Raw genomic sequence first — 17,223 nt, forward strand, 5'->3', positions numbered from 1 at the left:
CGGCTGGGGTGGGAGGGTTCATTTCACACATTTCTTCCAGAAAAAGAAAAAAAAAAAAGGCCTGTAGCCCCTTTGGCTGACTCTGCTTCAGAAAATCTACAGCTAAGCGTCTTCCTATTTTTCTTAGTGGTAAATCTATCAAGAGGAAATGCTACCTGCTTCCACACATTTCTCGTCAATCTTCATGTCATCTTCTATAAAAGAGCATAGAAAGAGAAAAATTGAACTTAAAATGTGTTAGGATCACAAACAAAGCTCCCTATGCGTAGGCTTATGTCAGTAAAACTCAGACCACTGTACAAGCATGTTCTTCTTAACTATGGCTCACTGGGAGAGATAAAAAGGATTCACCTGGGAATTCCCGTCGTGGTGCAGAGGTTAACGAATCTGACTAGGAACCATGAGGTTGCAGGTTCGATCCCTGCCCTTGCTCAGTGGGTTAAGGATCTGGCGTTGCTGTGAGCTGTGGTGTAGATCTCAAACGGAGCTGCGTCGGCTGTGGCTCTGGCATGGTGCGGTGGCTACAGCTCCGATTCGACCCCTAGCCTGGGAACTTCCATATGCCATGGGGGCAGCCCTAGAAAAAGGCAAAAAGATTACAAAAAAAAAAAAAAAAAAGGATTCACCTGTACTAATTGAAAATGTATGCTCTGGGAAGTTACAGGACATCAAATGGTTGAAATTTTTTAAATATAAGCTTTAGAATGCTGGACAAATTAGTTTACTTCTAAGCCTCAGTTTTCTATCTATAAATGGGGCTAGTAATAATACTTACTCCCAGGGATGGGATTGAGATAATGTAGGAAAGGCTTCGGTACATGGTAAGTGCTCAATAATGGTAACAATTTTTACCTTTAGTGAGGATGTCTCTAAGAAAAGAATATAACTCTTAAAACCATTCATGCTAAGTCTCAAAACTCTTCAGAGTGTGACCCAAACCCAACTATGAAAGCTGTTGTCTCCGCGCCTCTCACACTCCTTTTAGAGTAGACAGATGCCTTTGGCTCTTCCTCTGTGCCTTTGCCTATGCTGTTCCCTTTGCCTGTATTGCTTCGAGGTCCATCTCAACACAGATCAAAATGAACATCCCTGCCATGAACCACACACTTTCTTCCTATTACTGTGAGTTCTGTGCTATTGCACAGATGCTCTGCTTTGTAATATAATCATTTGGGTGCTGTTTGCCTTACTGGCCTTCCTAGACAGCTCCTTGAAAGTGGAAACCATCTTAACTAGTTTTTACATATTTTATATAAACATGGTCTTCTAGATGATAGGTACATGATCAATCACCTATTAAGTTGAATTAAATTTTTCTTTATCAAAACAGTTGATTTGAACATATGCTATGAAAAATTTTTTTTCTTTCAGCACTATGCCTGGAGCAGTACCCAGCAATTCCCAGGCGATCAATAAATAGTAGTTTAATAAATAAGTCTTATACATATTCCAAAATTGCAAGTTATAGTCTGTATAATAAGCCATAATATTATAAGGTAATATGTTTATCACCACCTCCTTAAAGCTTGTATCATTAATTAATGTTTTAAGTAACATACACCATGGAGAATTTTCTCTTTTATAGAGATAGAAGTACAGGTAAGCAAGTAACAACTGAGTTTTTTTTTTTTTTTTTGTCTTTTTGTCTTTTTGTCTTTTCTAGGGCTGCTCCCATGGCATATGGAGGTTCCCAGGCTAGGGGTCCAATCGGAGCTGTAGCTGCCAGCCTATGGCACAGCCACAGCAATGCCAGATCCAAGCCGCGTCTGCAACCTACACCACAGCTCACAGCAACGCCGGATCCTTAACCCACTGAGCAAGGCCAGGGATCAAACCCGCAACCTCATGGTTCCTAGTCGGATTGGTTAACCACTGTGCCACGCATGAGGGGAACTCCAACAACTAAGATTTTTAATACTGTCGTTCAACGCCTTATATTCATTTAGAGATTATTTTATGGGTCAGTAACTTATAACAACAGTGAACAACAGAATCCATTAGTTCCTGGGACATAACTAGAGAGTTTTGTTTTAAAGGCAAAACTACAATTGCTGTTCCTGTTTTGTAGAGGCCAGGAGAGATCTCTAATGACAGCGCAAGGGGCCCTGGTTTTTCTAAACTGTGAGAGAGAGGGAGAGGGAAAGAGGAAAAAAGAGAGAGGGAGAGATGGTTTATTTTCCTCTTCTAAGGCCACCAGTTCTTTGGGATTAGGGCCCTGATTTTACGACCTCATTTGATCTTAATTATCTCCCTAAAGTCCCCATCTCTAAATACGGTCATATGAGGGCTAGGGCTTCAACACATGTATGCATTTTTTGCAGGGTATATATCAATCCATAACACTTAAGCTAGCTGATAGTGCAAAACTGTTGATTTTGAGAGAGCAAAATCAGTGGCTCTCTTAGATCCCAGAGTTACAGATTAAGGACAATTATGCCATGTGTGCTTCTTTTGATCGATGTCTTATAAATTAGGGTGTTAGTGATTGGCACACTACTAGGCACATGGGAAGAACTTAATAAATAGCTCAAGTGAAGTGAATTAAGGAAATTTCTAGGAGGCTTTAGAGATGAGTTCTTCCTCTCCCTCCGCCCCCCCAATACTATTTCTTACCTTCTTCCATAGAAATTGCTGGGTACAGACAAATGATTGAGCAAGAGGAAAAAGAGAGAGCAAAAGAGTTCATGCTCTAGTTTTTCAAATTAACTTACTTAGAGTAGGAAAAGCAGAGTACCAAAATTATTCTCCAAAAATTTCAGTAGACATTTAGTAACAAAATGATACATGAATATCCTATAGAAATGAATATATTTAAGAGCCTTACTGGGACCTTCCTGCTTCTGGCAAATCCTACTCCCTCCTATCCCAAACAGCTCTATGAGTTGCATTCTACTCAAATCTGAATTAATACAGATATTATTTATTCGGTATCACTTATTATTTATTCAATATCTCTTAGGAACTCAATTTTTTTTTTCTTTTTAGGGCCACACTCTTGGCATATGGAGGTTCCCAGGCTAGGGATCAAATTGGAGCTGCAGCTGCCAGCCTACACAACAGTCACAGCAATGCAGGATCTGAGCTACATCTGCAACCTGCACCACAGCACACAACATCACTGGATACATAACCCATTGAGTGATGCCAGGGATCAAACCCGCATCCTCATGGTTACTAGTCAGGTTTGTTACCACTGAGCTGCAATGGGAACTCCAGGAACTCAAATCTTGAATGGAATGAAGGAAAGAGAGAGGGAGAACGAGGTATGACAACTACAAGTGCATCTTCGTAAATAACTTTTAACTTTAAAAAAATGTTTTTTGGGCTGCACCCACGGCATATGGAAGTTCTCAGGCTACAACACAGCTGCAGCAATGCTGGACCCTTAACCTACTGCGCTGGGCTGGGGATAAACCAGCACCTCCACAGAGACAGGCTGGATCATTAACCCACTGTGCCATAGCAGGAAGGCCAGTAAATAACTTTATTAACCATCTGTAACATACACCTGACATTTTTCAATAACTCTTGTTTAGGTAAAGTTGCCTATACCTCATAAGTAAGTAACCCCGCTACTGAGATTTTTTTTTTTCCTATGATAACATTTAAGGAGAATAGAAAGATACAAAATAAAATTTATTAGCAGCAGCATCTACCACAGTTAAAAAGAAATGACCGGAGAGTTTAGAAAATGATGTGCTCCATCAGAAACATGCCTGTGAAAGGTGACCCCTTAAGTCAGCGGCTCCAAACCTGGGGCTCCTGGACGTAGAGATTTGTGAGGGTGATGATATGGGACTGCAAAGTCTTTTCAGGATAGACTTTGCAAAAAGTCTAATAGAGATGACATGAAGGCTATGCAAGCAAGTTAATGTCAACCAGGAGTCCTACTAGTTATCAGACACCGATTAGAAGCCTAGCATTTTCATATGCCTTTGATAAATGAAATAGAAAAATGAGTTAAAGAAACACTTCCATCTGGTTTGGTAAACCAACATTTTCAAAGCACAGGGGAAAGAATTAAAATATCATTATGAAGATTATATCATGACAAATATTTCTGTGAAAAATGTTAGGTTAAAAAGTAGTATTACAGCTGTTACTGTAATCATGTGAACTATTTCCATAACTGGAAGGTAGTATGAAAGTATCATCAGTATAAAGGAATTCTAGGGGTGTTTTCTTTCAAAAATATCTCTAGAGTTGTCATCGTACTTTTCAAGAGAAAAAAAAAATTTCAGCTCCAAGAAGTGAGAAGTGAAATAGGTGAGGACTCTCCATGGGCAAATCTGTTTACTTTAGTGCCCTCCCGGCCCCCTGTCCATGCCCCTCTCCCTCCTCCTGGCACCTCTTCCCCTCCTGTGACCGCTGCCAGAAGGGCTTTCCTCAGCAGGTTCCAGGCGTGTTCTCCAAGCTCCAGCATCCTTCACTGAGTAAGTCATTCATCAGTGTTGGCCACTGTGGATCCCTTCACTGACCACTCCCCGACTGCCATTTGAAAACACCGTGTACTGAACAAACGACACTCATTAACAATAACTCAGTTCCATGAGGACTCATCGAAGGCACACAAAACTGTGCCACGATGCAGCCTGGCTTGACAGTAGATGTATCATTGTATGGACGAGCTGTCGAGATCTTGGGAGATCAAGCTAAGGAGGGATCACGGAAGGATCACCGACACAAGAACGTCTGCATTTTCACGAACTGAAGACTCTTCTAAACCCAAAGGCATGAATGTCTGTGGGAGGATTTCAGAGGGCTTCCAGGAGGTAATTTGGGGCCTGGAGACATTTAAGATCCTCCATTGGATAAACAACAAAGTCCAACACAGGGAACTAGATGCAACGTCCTGTGATTAAACTATAATGGAAAAGAATGTATATGTATGTGTAACCGAATCGCTTTGCTATAGAGCAGAAATTAACACAACATTGTGAGTCAACGCTACTTCAATAAAATTAAAACATAAAGTTCATCACTGGACAGCCCCAGGAGAGGGAGCAGCCTTCCCCACGAGGGACACACTGGGTTGAGGTAGCAGCACACTCACATATGGCGGATTTCAGGTGGTTGTGAGGCTGGTATGGCTGAGACCACCAGAACTCCCGTTGCTTCCTATGCAAAAAGAAATACACTGTGAGAAGGAAAAAAACAAAACAAAAAAAAAGATGAACCCAGGTTAACCTAGGTGAAATAGATCCAGGACAGAATGTTCCCTAGAAATAATCTATTACCTTCTCCCAAGTGAAAAAGATTTCATCTCCAAACACATTGTCACATACATTCTCCAAATGCAGTCTGTCTAATGATTTCTTCCCGCCTCACGGCATCTTTGCAGAGCCACTCTGACTTGGATTGAAAGTCAGGCCACTAGCTGGCACACTGCAGAGCTGCAGGGCACGAGCCACGGCACCACCTCTCCTGTACCTTAGCCTGCCCCGGTTGGCCTCAGAAGGTTCCCCGCCTGTTATGGTTTCCTTCCCAGGCTGTGATGCTCTCTTCGGTCCCTTTAGAGCCCCAGGAATTTCAATTCCTCCTATTGCCTTTTTTGTGTGTGCTAATTCAATAAACCTGTTGTTCCTCTGTGCTCCTTGCAAGACCCTCACGGGAGCCTCCTCGCTGCCGCTCTCTGCTCTGAGACCCTGAGGACTAATCTCATCAGGCCTTTATCCCTGTGTGTGTCCTCAGCCCCCAAACTCAGGTCATCCCTGATCCTCTGCACTTTAATCCTTAGAAGGCTCTATTCACCACCGCCTCTTCCTGAGGCTTTTGACACACCCTCTGGAACTGGCAGTAAATCTTCAGCCAAATCTCTCAAACCTCCTCCCGTGCTTTGCATGAGCGCCTGCTTGCAACTAAAACCCAGGTCGCCCCGAGGTCACGGCTCCCCACCCTCTCTTTCCTCTCCCACCCGCAATGGGGTGCCGGAGAAGCAGCCTGCAAGGGAGGGGACCCCTGATGTGCAGCTTGGCTGAGTTTGCTCGTGTCAGTATTCCCACTGTGGCTGATTTCAAGCTGCCACCCTGATGTCACTGATGGTGGGTGTGAGAAGCGGTGCCCATGGGCTCCGAGAGCCAACTCCATCACATCACCACATGAGGCCCTCGCACATGAGCCCTGGAGGTGGGGGCTGTGTCCTGCTTCTCCTGGCCACCTCCAGATCTCTCTCCCGCTTCCCTAGAAGCCCCTACTTTGAACACCACTCCCCTGACTCTTCTGGGAGCCATTCTCCGATCATTCCTGCCCCCTTTCATGCCCTCAACACTGTCCTGCCATAATCTGTGATGATTTTATTAGGCACGTAAATGCCCCTGGCGACCCCCTCCCCCAGCCGCTCTGTTCCTTGATTTCCTCTCTTCCAATGACCTTCCAGTGACCTCAGCCACTGTCATACGATAGACCTTTCAGCACTGAAACTACCTTCTCGTTCTAATTTCAATTTCCAGCATCTCTTTCTTTTACCAGAGCCTCTTCTCTTCCCAATCCCAATAATCTGCTGACTCCCAGGGGACCTGTAATCTACTGATCTTACTTCCCTTCCATTGACCCTGACCCTGTCGTCTTCCTCCCTAACAAGCTGAAATGTCATGGTCCTTCATTAAAATCACTCCCTTGGCCCGCTCTTCCTTCCTTCCTTCTTTCTTTCTTATTTTCTTTTTTTCTTCTTTGCTTTTTAGTGCCGCACAGTGGCATATGGAAGATCCCAGGCCAGGGGTTGAATCGGAGCTACACCACAGCCACAGCAACGCAAGATCCGAGCTGCACCTGCAACCTACACCACGCTCACAGCAACACCAGATCTTTAAGCCACTGTGCAAGGCTAGGGATTGAACCCGCCACCTCATGGTTCCTAGTCAGATTCGTTTCCACTGTGCCATGATGGGAACGCCTGGCCCTTTCTTGATTTACTGTGAAGTCTAACTCTGTCTAATCTGGACCTGCACCCCAGGATGCTGACCAGAATCACGATAAATGTATGACCTTTAACCTTAAGTCGGCCACCCAATGCTGATCATCCTGTATTTATCTAATCCATTTGCTCTCCAGCTCTCATAGAAACAGTTCAAACTTTCTCCTCTTTCCTTCTCAGGAACTCCTGTCCACCCTTATCCTCAGCTTATGACATGGCTATTGCACAGAGGAAGTAAGAGCAGATGGAAGAGAACTTCCACAAGCTCCCACCGTGTCCCTTGCCCTCAGCGGCACCCACACACTGGATTCTCTCCTGCTCCTGTTGCTGGCGGTGAACGGTTCATGATCCCAGACAAGACCAACCCCTCTGCTTGGAGTCCCCACCGCGTCACCTTCTGCCTCCTCAAGGACACCAACAGCAGAAAATCTCTTTCTCCTGTATCATAAAAATTTCTCCCTCACTGGATTTTTTTCCCACAACCATGATGAACCCCATCTAAAAAAATTCTCTCATACCCCTTCACTTTCCCCTCTGGCTATTTTTCTATTACTCGTCTCTGCCTTAGAAAACAAAACGTCTCAAAGAATTTTCCGTGCTCATTGTGGTCAACTTCTTCACATCCCAATTTGCTAAGATTTTGGCCCCATCCGTCCACTGAAATTGCTTTTATCAAGATTTTTTTTTTTAATCTATTGCTAAATCCAATGGTCGCTTCTCAGTTCCCTCAGAGCAGTTGATGTAGGTGAATTTCATCCTGCCTCACTGGCCTTTCCTTCTCAGTCTCATCGCTGGTTCCTTTCCTTCTTCGTGATCTCTTAACATGGGCTGAGCCTGGGCCCCTTTCTATCTTCCTTCTATCCTTGCTCACTTCCTTGGACCTCAGTAGCATCAAGGTGAGGGTGGTGCATTGAGATTCAGTAACTAAGGTTTCAACGCCACCTTGAAAGAGTAATAGAGGGAGTTAGAACCAATTTTTAGAGTTTAATTTCGTTTCCCAAATATTTGTCTCTCTTTTTCTGGTTGGTATAATTAGTCTGATCTCTTTGTTATTTAAGCTGCTTAGGGCATACTGACAAGTTGATGTTTGGATTTATAAACCAATGTGTGTGTGTGTGTGAGTGTGCATGTGTGTGTGTGTGTTTGTCTATCTGCTTGTCTCTCTCTCATCTGAACTGTGATAACAGAAGCCTGAGAAGATGTTTTATTTCCTGATGGCTTGGTCCTAAGCCCAAGAGTGGTGAGTTTTCTTACCTCTTCAGAAGGTGGTTAGAAGGGATTAGGCCAGCACAGGTACCGAGGTCTGAGATTTTCCGGGCCTGCCACCAGAGGGCATCATTCTGGTCCACAATCTGGAGGATGTCCCCTTTCTGGAAAGGCAGCCCAGCGTCCATGCAGGGGATGGCGGGATCCTCCTGGGGCCAGTACTCGGTCATGGCACGAACGTACACCTGCATAATGGCACCACCAGAAAAAACCCTTTACCCATGGGCTCTTAAGACTTAAACCATTTTTTTTTTTCTTTTTGCTTTATAGGGCCACACCCACAGCATATGGAAGTTTCCAGGCTAGGGGTCGAATCAGAGCTACAGCTGCCGGCCTATGCCACAGCCACAGCAATGTGGGATGCGAGCCATGTCAGACCTACACCACAGCTCTTGGCAACACCAGATCCTTAACCCACTGAGCAAGGCCAGGGATTGAACCTGCATCCTCATGGATCCTAGTCAGATTGGTTTCTGCTGCACCACAGTGGGAACTCCAAGACTTAAAGCTATTTCTCCCACACCTCCACCCACTCGTGCTATCTTTCCTCTCCATCCTCAATGAAAAGAATTGCCTTCTTGAACTGAGTCTAAGAGTCATGGGGAAAAAAGTGACATTGGGACTAGAATCTTTTAGCTCTGAGAAGTTTTTACTCAAATGTTCACTGTTCTTGATGTTACTTCTTCTTGGACCCCACCTCCTTTTATTGTATTCACTGACTGATTTGCTTCTGTCATCAATATTGGAAACTATGCAATACAGTATCAAACAAATGTTCAACACATTATAGATGCAAGTAGTAAGATACAAAGTATTTTGTCACAGTTATTGTGCATGGAGGAGTCATGTGGGTAGGTACAAAGGCTCACTAAATGCTTACCATCTTGTGGCTATTAACAGGAGGGTCCAAAACTGGAACCACCTTGAACATGATTGTGCCACGAGACATGGCCTAGAAAATGTCAGAGGAGAGAATGACAAATCGCAGAGTTGGCTGGGTTTGGCAGATGGAGTTACAACTCAAAGCGTTCGGGTCGAAGGGTGACATCTCCCACGGGGGCTTGGACAGGGGTTCGAGGGCTAAATATCACCACCCACCCACCCCACATGGACATTAGGAAGAAATTTAGCTCCACTTCTGCCCTGCTGGGGGCTCCAGGGTCATTGGTCTGTTAAAACCCCACTGAAGCTGGCCTCTCCCAGGGACCCTCTGTCTCGCTGCCACCAGGACAGCCCACTCCACAAGGTCGTCTTCCCACAGGCCCTGGGGAAGATGATGAACTCTTGGTCTGACTTTCTTCCTTGAATCTCAGTCAGTAATTCTTTCCTGAACACCTGTTTCTGTACCAGGCAGCCCAGTCTGATGGGGAAGAAGACAAAGGTCTCCCAAATCTTCTGGTTGGAGGTGGACTGGGGGTGGAGGTGGGATGAGAAGCTTCCTTCTAGCCTTACTTACTTCCTTGGACCTCAGAAGCATCAAGGGGAGGGCAGTGAGTTGAGATTCAGTAACGAAGGCTTCTCCCCCCAGCTAATGGGAGAGGAGACAGAGAATCTCCTAGCCTGATGGGGGAGGTAAGAATTCCCTGTCCCATACACTGTGACAGGTATTGGAAATATAGAGATTAACAAGAAAGATCTTGGGAGTTCCCGTTGTGGCGCAGTGGTTAATGACTCCGACTAAGAACCATGAGGTTGCGGGTTTGATCCCTGGCCTTGCTCAGTGTGTTGGGGATCCGGCGTTGCCATGAGCTGTGGTGTAGGTCACAGACATGGCTCGGATCCCGCATTGCTGTGGCTCAGGTGTGGGCTGGCAGCTACAGCTCCGATGGAACCCCTAGCCTGGGAAGCTCCATATGCCACAGGAGCAGCCCTAGAAAAGGCAAGAAGACAAACAAAAATAACAAGAAAGATCTCTTTCTCACTCAGGGACTCCAGGATCCTACTTTCCTGGCAACTCCATAGCTGGCACCAAAGAACGGGGGTGAAGGCAGGTGTGTCTGTGACTGATAATCCTTTTCGCCCTTGTAGTGCCTTATACACCACACAGATGCTTGTATGGTGGTTTGCAAAATATTTGGGTGCTTGGTATGCTCCTTATAATATCACCTCTCATCTTAGTCCTTAAGGCACATCTATGAAAATCTAGAATTCCCCCCAGGAACCCAGTTTGAGAACCACTAGTCTATGTAAAATATAATAACTGACTTCAGAACCCACTCTTGGGGGTGTGCCTGAGGGAGGTGGGCAGGGCCCTGCTGCTACAGCTATTGACAGCTGGACCGGACTCGGGTTCGAAGGATGGGAATGAGGACCAAAAGGAGACCGCAGGATCATATAATCGGGACATAAATCCCCATTCCAACTGCAAGGACAGTGGCGGGGTCCCTCTTCCCTTTTGCTGCCCTCTGGCAACTTCTTTTCCACCACAAAGCTGCCTCAAGGAAATGGTATAAAAATGTTAGGAGAGCAGGGCTGGTTTGCTCAGGTTTCAGTCCTCACGGTCTCAGGTCTCACGCTGCCTGCCCTGGGCTCAGTTTCCAGGGGAGCAACTCCAGTGATGAGGGACCTGGGTTGGGGAACTTGGTGGTCAGCCTGAGGCTGAAAGAGCAGCTTGGGAAGGCAAGTCTCCTTCCATCTGGGGAGATCAGACCATCTGGGGAGGGGGTTGCGGAAGGGGGACAAGCTGCATAGAGAGAGACATGCATTCTGGGGCCTGGAGAGGGGAAGCTGAGAGGGATACCAGTTACTGTGCACATGCCATGGGCTGGATGTGGCTGTTGTACTGAGTCACAGAGAAGGCGGGGGTTGGAGGGGTGGGGGTGAGTGACTGTTACCAAAATATGGATCACTTGCTCAGGGTCCAGTCCTTCAACGGAAATTCCATTTACTTCCACCAGTTTGTCTCCAGCATATAACAACCCTAGGCAAACAGGAACATGAAACAAAAAGGGATACAAAGAGATGGGCAAAAAATGGTTAAGTAGCAGAGTTGTGGCTCAGTGGTAACAAACCCAACTAGCATCCATGAGGATGCAGGTTTGACCCCTGGCTCTGCTCAGTGGGTTAAAAATCCAGCATTGCCATGGGCTGTGGTGTATAGTTCACAGACATGACCTGGATCCCACATTGCTGTGGCTGTGGTGTAGGCCAGCAGCTGCAGCTCTGATTCGACCCCTAGCCTGGGAATTTCCATATGCTGCAGGTGCAGCCCTAAAAAGCAAAAAAAAAAAAAAAAAAAAAAAAAAAAAAAAAGTTAACTATTCCCAAGCTACTTAACCTACTCGCTAATCTAAGCATGCTCTGACATTTTACATTTCATTATGAAATAATAATAACAACTCAAACATTCCAATTCATAGCAGCACCAAAAGCGCATGAGAACTGCACTTTCCCACTTCGTCACCAACACTGGTTATTAAGTGGTGATGTTGTTTTTATTTTCACTCATTGGATGTTGTAAAATGGAACGGGAACACTGGTAAGAAGATAACACTAAAAATAAAGATGTCAGAGTCATGAGTAAATGATAAAAGGAATGGAAGTAGGAGCCATGGTTGAAAAGAGAAAATGTTAAGAAACTTGGAGGTTAAGATTAAGCCTTGAGAAATAGGAGGTAAGACTGTGGTGATGAGAAGCAGGATCATGTCATGGAACAGAAACCAAGGATGAGGAAAATTTCAAGAAAGGTACAGTCACTAACATCAAATGGGCTACAGAAGTAGAAATAAACCTGAGACCAGAGGAAGGGCCAGTGGACTTAGCAAGTAGGGACTCCCTGGGTGATTCCTCTGAGAATGTTGGGGTAGGAACCCTGTGCCAGGTTTCTGGGGCCATCGGCAGCGATGGACACCAACAGCAGGTGTAAAACCACCTGTTTCTGAAGCACAACAGTGAAAGGAAGGAAATTCGGTCCCCTGGTAGAAAAAGCAAGCAAAAGGCATTTGAGGCTGGAAAGAGCTATGCCCTTCTGAAAGCAGAAGGACCAGGGGAAGAGTGAAAGTTGGGAATAGAGAGCGAGGCAGACCAGGACTTGAACCCTGACTCAAACTGTGAAATCTTGAGCAAGGTAGGTAATCCCTTTGAGCCTCAGTTGCCTCATCTCCAAGGTGGTGTGATAATACTTAGCTTGTTAGGTTGCCGCAGGAATGTAAAGTGAGAGAATGTTGATTATTGCCTGGAAGGGAGCGGGTAGTGGGGGGGCCCCTCAGTGAGGAAGGGAGATGGGATTTCTCCAAAACGTATTTTTTTTTTCCTTGTTATTAATCAAGCTGGAGTTCCCTGGTGGCCCAATGGTTTAAGTATCCAGCATTGTCACTGCTGTGACTCAGATTGCTGCTGTGGCATAGGTTCAATCCCTGGCCCGGGAACTTCAGATGCTGTGGGTATGGCCAAAAAAAAAAAAAAAAAAAAAAAAAAGCTAATAAAGTATTTCTCAGATGAGAATATTTCCAAAGAATTTTAGGTACTTTCCTAGTTTTGGAAAAATAGCATGTGAAGATAATTTAATCTTTTCTGTATGACTCATTATGACATTATCATTTTGAAAATGGTAAAGCATCACACAAATTAAAAGACAGATTCTTCAATCTAAAACAACAACAACAAACAAACAAAACCCACCAAGCAATAGAACTTAAGCTGAACCTTGGTTAGAAAACAGGGGCTTCCCCAGTGACATTAAACAATCAAGCGTTCCCTATTTTCCTGGTCACTCTTGCACCCTGCTGCTCCAGCTTACCACTCCTCTCGACCAGCCCGCCGTGGATGACTCTGGCCACCAGGATGTCCCCCGTCATCTCGTGGCGCTTGATGGTAGCTCCCTGGGGAGAGAGTACAGTGGAATCCTTTTTTATTTAACATGACTACTTTTCTGGGGGCTTCCCTGGATGTCACTCTGGTCTTTGAGGGGAGACTATTCATTCCAATCAGGGTCATGAATACCGTGCCATCAAAAAGGAAAGGCCATGCAAGCTTGGCCTACTAAAGTCTCTATCCAACCACACAGACGTCAAAAATATTTAGATCCTTCTAATCCAGCATTGTTGTGAGCTGTGGCGTAGGTGGAAGATGTGGCTCAGATCCCGAGTTGCAGAGGCTACAGCTCCAATTTGACCCCTAGCCTGGGAACCTCCATATGCCACAAGCGTGGCCCTAAAATAGCCAAAAAAAAAAAAAAAAAAAATTAGATCCTTCTAAAGACAAAGAAAACTCCACAACTACAAGCTGATCAATGTCCCTAATCAAAGGGATGATTCTTAGGGAATAAATTAATGCCTCACTTAGCTTCCCCTTCATAAAGGAAAAAAAAAAAAAACTTAGGCAAATACATCAGGACTGAATGAAATATATGTGCATGTCAGAGTGCTAAGTAATAAATAATTTCTTATTTCTCACAGCTCTGAAATAAGAAAGACACTAAGTAGAAATTTTTCCTAGTGAAAACATTATAGCCTGTGATGTGTTTGAAACCACAGACAAAGTTCATTAAGACACAGTTTGATCATTATTATTGTGGATTCCCATGACATTTTCTGGGAATGTCATGACCACAGACAAGAATCATGCCCAAGGGGAGTTCTCGTCATGGCGCAGTGGAAACAAATCCAACTAGGAACCATGAGGTTGTGGGTTCGATCCCTGGCCTTGCTCAGGGGGTTAAGGATGGAGTATTGCCCATGAGCTGTGGTGTAGGAAGCAGATGCAGCTCAGGTCTGGTGTTGCTGTGGCTGTGGTGTAGGCAGGCAGGTGCAGCTCCGGTTAGATCTCTAGCCTGGGAACCTCCGTATGCCGCAGACGCAGCCCTAAAAAGACAAAGAAAGACAAAACAAACAAACAAACAAACAAACAAAACACACAAAAAAAGACTAGTACCCAAATAACTATTAGATAACTTAGTTCAGTTAACCCTGGTTTCCTTCTAAATGAAAAGGTAAAATGATTTCCTCACCAGGGGCTGTTGGTTTTTCACCAAACACACAATCCTCATTGCTTCCTCGCTCTCAGGGATATTGTCTGGCAGGGGGGGAAGAAGGGGTTCGAAGTCTTTCTGAGCCACAGTGTCATGGGCACTGAGCAAGGCCTGGGAACAGAGAAGGCAAAGGTGAGCAAAGGTCACACACAGGACATGCCCACCTAGAGACGGCGACGCAATCCTGTGTAAGACCCACAGCAGCAACCAGCACGTACACACCAAGCATGGTGCAGAGTGTTGTGTGTGGATTAACTCAATCTTCACAAGAACTCTGAGACAGACACCACTATTGTTCCCTTTGGACAGATGAGGAAACAAGGCACAGACAGGGTAAGCCACACGATATAGTCTTTCTTTTCTTTGAAAATGCGTTCTGTCCGGTTCTCATTTTCTGGCAACCCGTGTAATCCATGGCATTCCTATAAACTTGAACCACAAAACAACTTTTGTAATAGTTTCCCCAATTAAGGTAGACTGAGGGGCCATAATCAAAATATCTTGCTGGTTTCATTTTTGTCCGTGACACTCAAGGACCCATGTGAAACAGAATAAGAAAAAAGAGTACACCGGGTATGCTCAAAGAGTTCTTTCTTGTGGCCCACTATGTTAAATTTCATTTCATCGGATGGGAAGTCATCAGTCCCCAGTCCTGCCAGAGACGGGTCGGTGGACAGAACTTCATTGGAACTCGGAGAAAATTCTCTAGGTTTCTCTTGTGGGCTAAAATTTGACTCATAAATTCCATTGCTCCAAAAGCAGACATTCTCTTTTTTTTTTTTTTTTTGTCTTTTTGCTATTTCTTGGGCCGCTCCCCTGGCATATGGAGGTTCCCAGGCTAGGGGTCCAATCGGAGCTGTAGCCACCCGCCTACGCCAGAGCCACAGCAACACGGGATCCAAGCCGCGTCTGCAACCTACACCACAGCTCACGGCAGCGCCGGATCATTAACCCACTGAGCAAGGGCAGGGACCGAACCCGCAACCTCATGGTTCCTAGTCGGATTCGTTAACCACTGCACCACGACGGGAACTCCCAGACATTCTCTTAAAGTTCTACATTGTTGATCAATTGATCCCAAAATCTATAAGTCCTCTGAGAAAGCTTTCTGTTCTGCAGTCATATGCTCTTCACATACCCCCTTGCAGAGCTAATCATTATCATACTGTATTTTCCAAATACCTTCATACCCTTTATCCAGAACTTAAAATGTTCCCCAGTTGGAAAAGACATACACTACCTTGATGGCCCCCCAGAATTTTAGAGGAATAATGGCTTTTCAGGGGGGAAACGAGACATCATGGGATGTTCTGAAAGCCTCCTCATAAATATGGCAGGCTTGGCTCCATGACCGATGATACTAAGCCAGTCACATCAGAGTCCCATGTCTTGAGGGACAAGCTGTGGCTCACCCACCTACAGTAATAGAACATCTATTCAGAGAGTATATTTTCTAGCACTTCTGTTTCTTTTTCCCAACTTAGTCTACGTGCCAGAGGGCTGTATCTTTTCCATTTTGACAAGCACTTGCCTTAAAGTGTGGAGACTGAAGGATCTGTCTCAGCTCTTGGATCTCAGGGGACTTGGGGGTTTCACATAATATCTTCAGTACCTGGTTAGTAGAAAGGCATACATGGTGAATTCTTAAAAAATCATTATTACCTAGTTAACTTCACCCAAGTTGGATAAGCTATACCAGCAAACATGATATTGACCTAAGAAAAGCTGTTATTGATGCCTTATTTCTTGTCTTTAATGTCAGGGCTTAAAATCTTCCTGGACTGGAGTTCCTATCATGGCTCAGCAGAAACAAATCTGACTAGTATCTATGAGGACACAGGGTCGATCCCTGGCCTTGCTCAGTGGGTTAAGGATCCAGCGTTGCTGTGAGCTGTGGTGTAAGTCTCAGACATGGCTTGGATCTGGCATTGCTGTGAGTGAGGTGTAGGCCAGCAGCTACAGCTCCAATTTGACCCCTAGCCTGGGAACCTCCATATGCTGTGGGTGTGACCCTAAAAAGACAAAAAAAAAAAAAAAAAAATCCTCCTGGATTCATTAGACTCCAAGATTTGGGAACTATATAAACCACAATGCCCTAGTCCTTGTACATCACAGGCTTGGAGGAAGAACTAACATAATTTCGTAATATCATAGGTGCCAAGGTGATACCCCTCTAGTGGCTCTAAAATGGCCCTTTGCTAATGTGAATGCTTTGTGGGCAGATGAAGGTATCTGAGTTCTCCAGGTAAAGGTTCAGAACTCAGGTAGCTTAATCCCATGGGATGTTCCATCCTTCAGCTGGAATATGGAATTGTAATCTGTATTTCAGGCTTATTATTTGATTAGCAATATCCATGTTTGTTGCCACAAAAAAGTGCTAGGCAGAATATATTCTGATCTCTTTGCAGTGGTTTAGGTGTCAACCTGCTTTCTGACAGGACATAAGACTTTTCAGGCCTTTACCAGCTCCTCAGTCTCCAGCAGTTCAGTGCCATTCCACACAGCCAAATGGAACAAGCAGTTTACCAAGCTTTAGCTTCACTCATCAGGGTCACAACTGAATAAAATATCATGTGTGTGTTTCCCAGTGGACAACCGAGAACAATTTGAGTCGTTGATTACTGGAGTTGAGATTAGAGGTTTTTTCCCTTTTTTTTTTTTCTTTTAATATGGTTGGATCAATCAATAAAAACCAGATTTATCATGTTCTCTTTCTTCCATTCAGCAGATATGTCTCGAACATCTAGTATATGGTAGGTACTGTTTTGAGCGATGCAAATACAGCAGTGAATAAGCAGACAAAAATCCCTGCTCTCGTGGGGTTTATATTCTAGTGAGAAGACAGACCATAAATAAAATATATAAATAAAAGAGAGAGTTCTATTAGGTGGTAGGAAGAGTGAAGAAGAAAAATAAAACAGAGAAGGCAGACAAGGAGTGCTCCGAGGGGACTGCAGTTTTAAATGGGGTGACCAGGGAAAGCCCCGGTGAGAAGGTGACAGTTGAGTGATGTGGGCAAGAGCACTATTGACCTAGGGTGCAGCAAGTGCAAAGGCCCTGTGGCAGGAACACGTCT

The 17,223-nt window shown here is 44.8% G+C and overlaps 1 protein-coding gene and 1 long non-coding RNA gene across 3 annotated transcripts in view; both read right to left on the minus strand.

Annotated features, from left to right (window-relative positions):
* Positions 1-17,223, minus strand: part of LOC146396078 (uncharacterized) — a 1,511,729-nt gene that overhangs the window by 1,386,058 nt on the left and 108,448 nt on the right. The window lies entirely within an intron of this gene.
* MPP4 (MAGUK p55 scaffold protein 4) overlaps positions 1-17,223 on the minus strand; it is a 46,466-nt gene that overhangs the window by 18,832 nt on the left and 10,411 nt on the right. Inside the window, exons 4-10 of one of the 2 annotated variants that reach the window (XM_021075034.2) lie at positions 15,679-15,759; positions 14,127-14,258; positions 12,918-12,999; positions 11,014-11,099; positions 9,060-9,131; positions 8,168-8,364; positions 5,054-5,118 (exon numbers count right to left, since the gene is read on the minus strand). In XM_021075034.2, coding sequence (XP_020930693.1) covers positions 5,054-5,118; positions 8,168-8,364; positions 9,060-9,131; positions 11,014-11,099; positions 12,918-12,999; positions 14,127-14,258; positions 15,679-15,759 — 715 coding nt within the window. Of the gene's footprint in view, positions 1-1,621; positions 5,119-8,167; positions 8,365-9,059; positions 9,132-11,013; positions 11,100-12,917; positions 13,000-14,126; positions 14,259-15,678; positions 15,760-17,223 lie in introns of those variants that run through there. The other variant, XM_084998365.1, reaches the window with a different exon arrangement.

Source organism: Sus scrofa, chromosome 15 (assembly GCF_054392235.1).
Source record: "Sus scrofa isolate SSC_HxYL_T2T_F1_AM1 chromosome 15, Sscrofa_HxYL_maternal_Yorkshire_Landrace_v2.0, whole genome shotgun sequence".
NCBI classification, from domain to species: Eukaryota; Metazoa; Chordata; class Mammalia; order Artiodactyla; family Suidae; genus Sus; species Sus scrofa.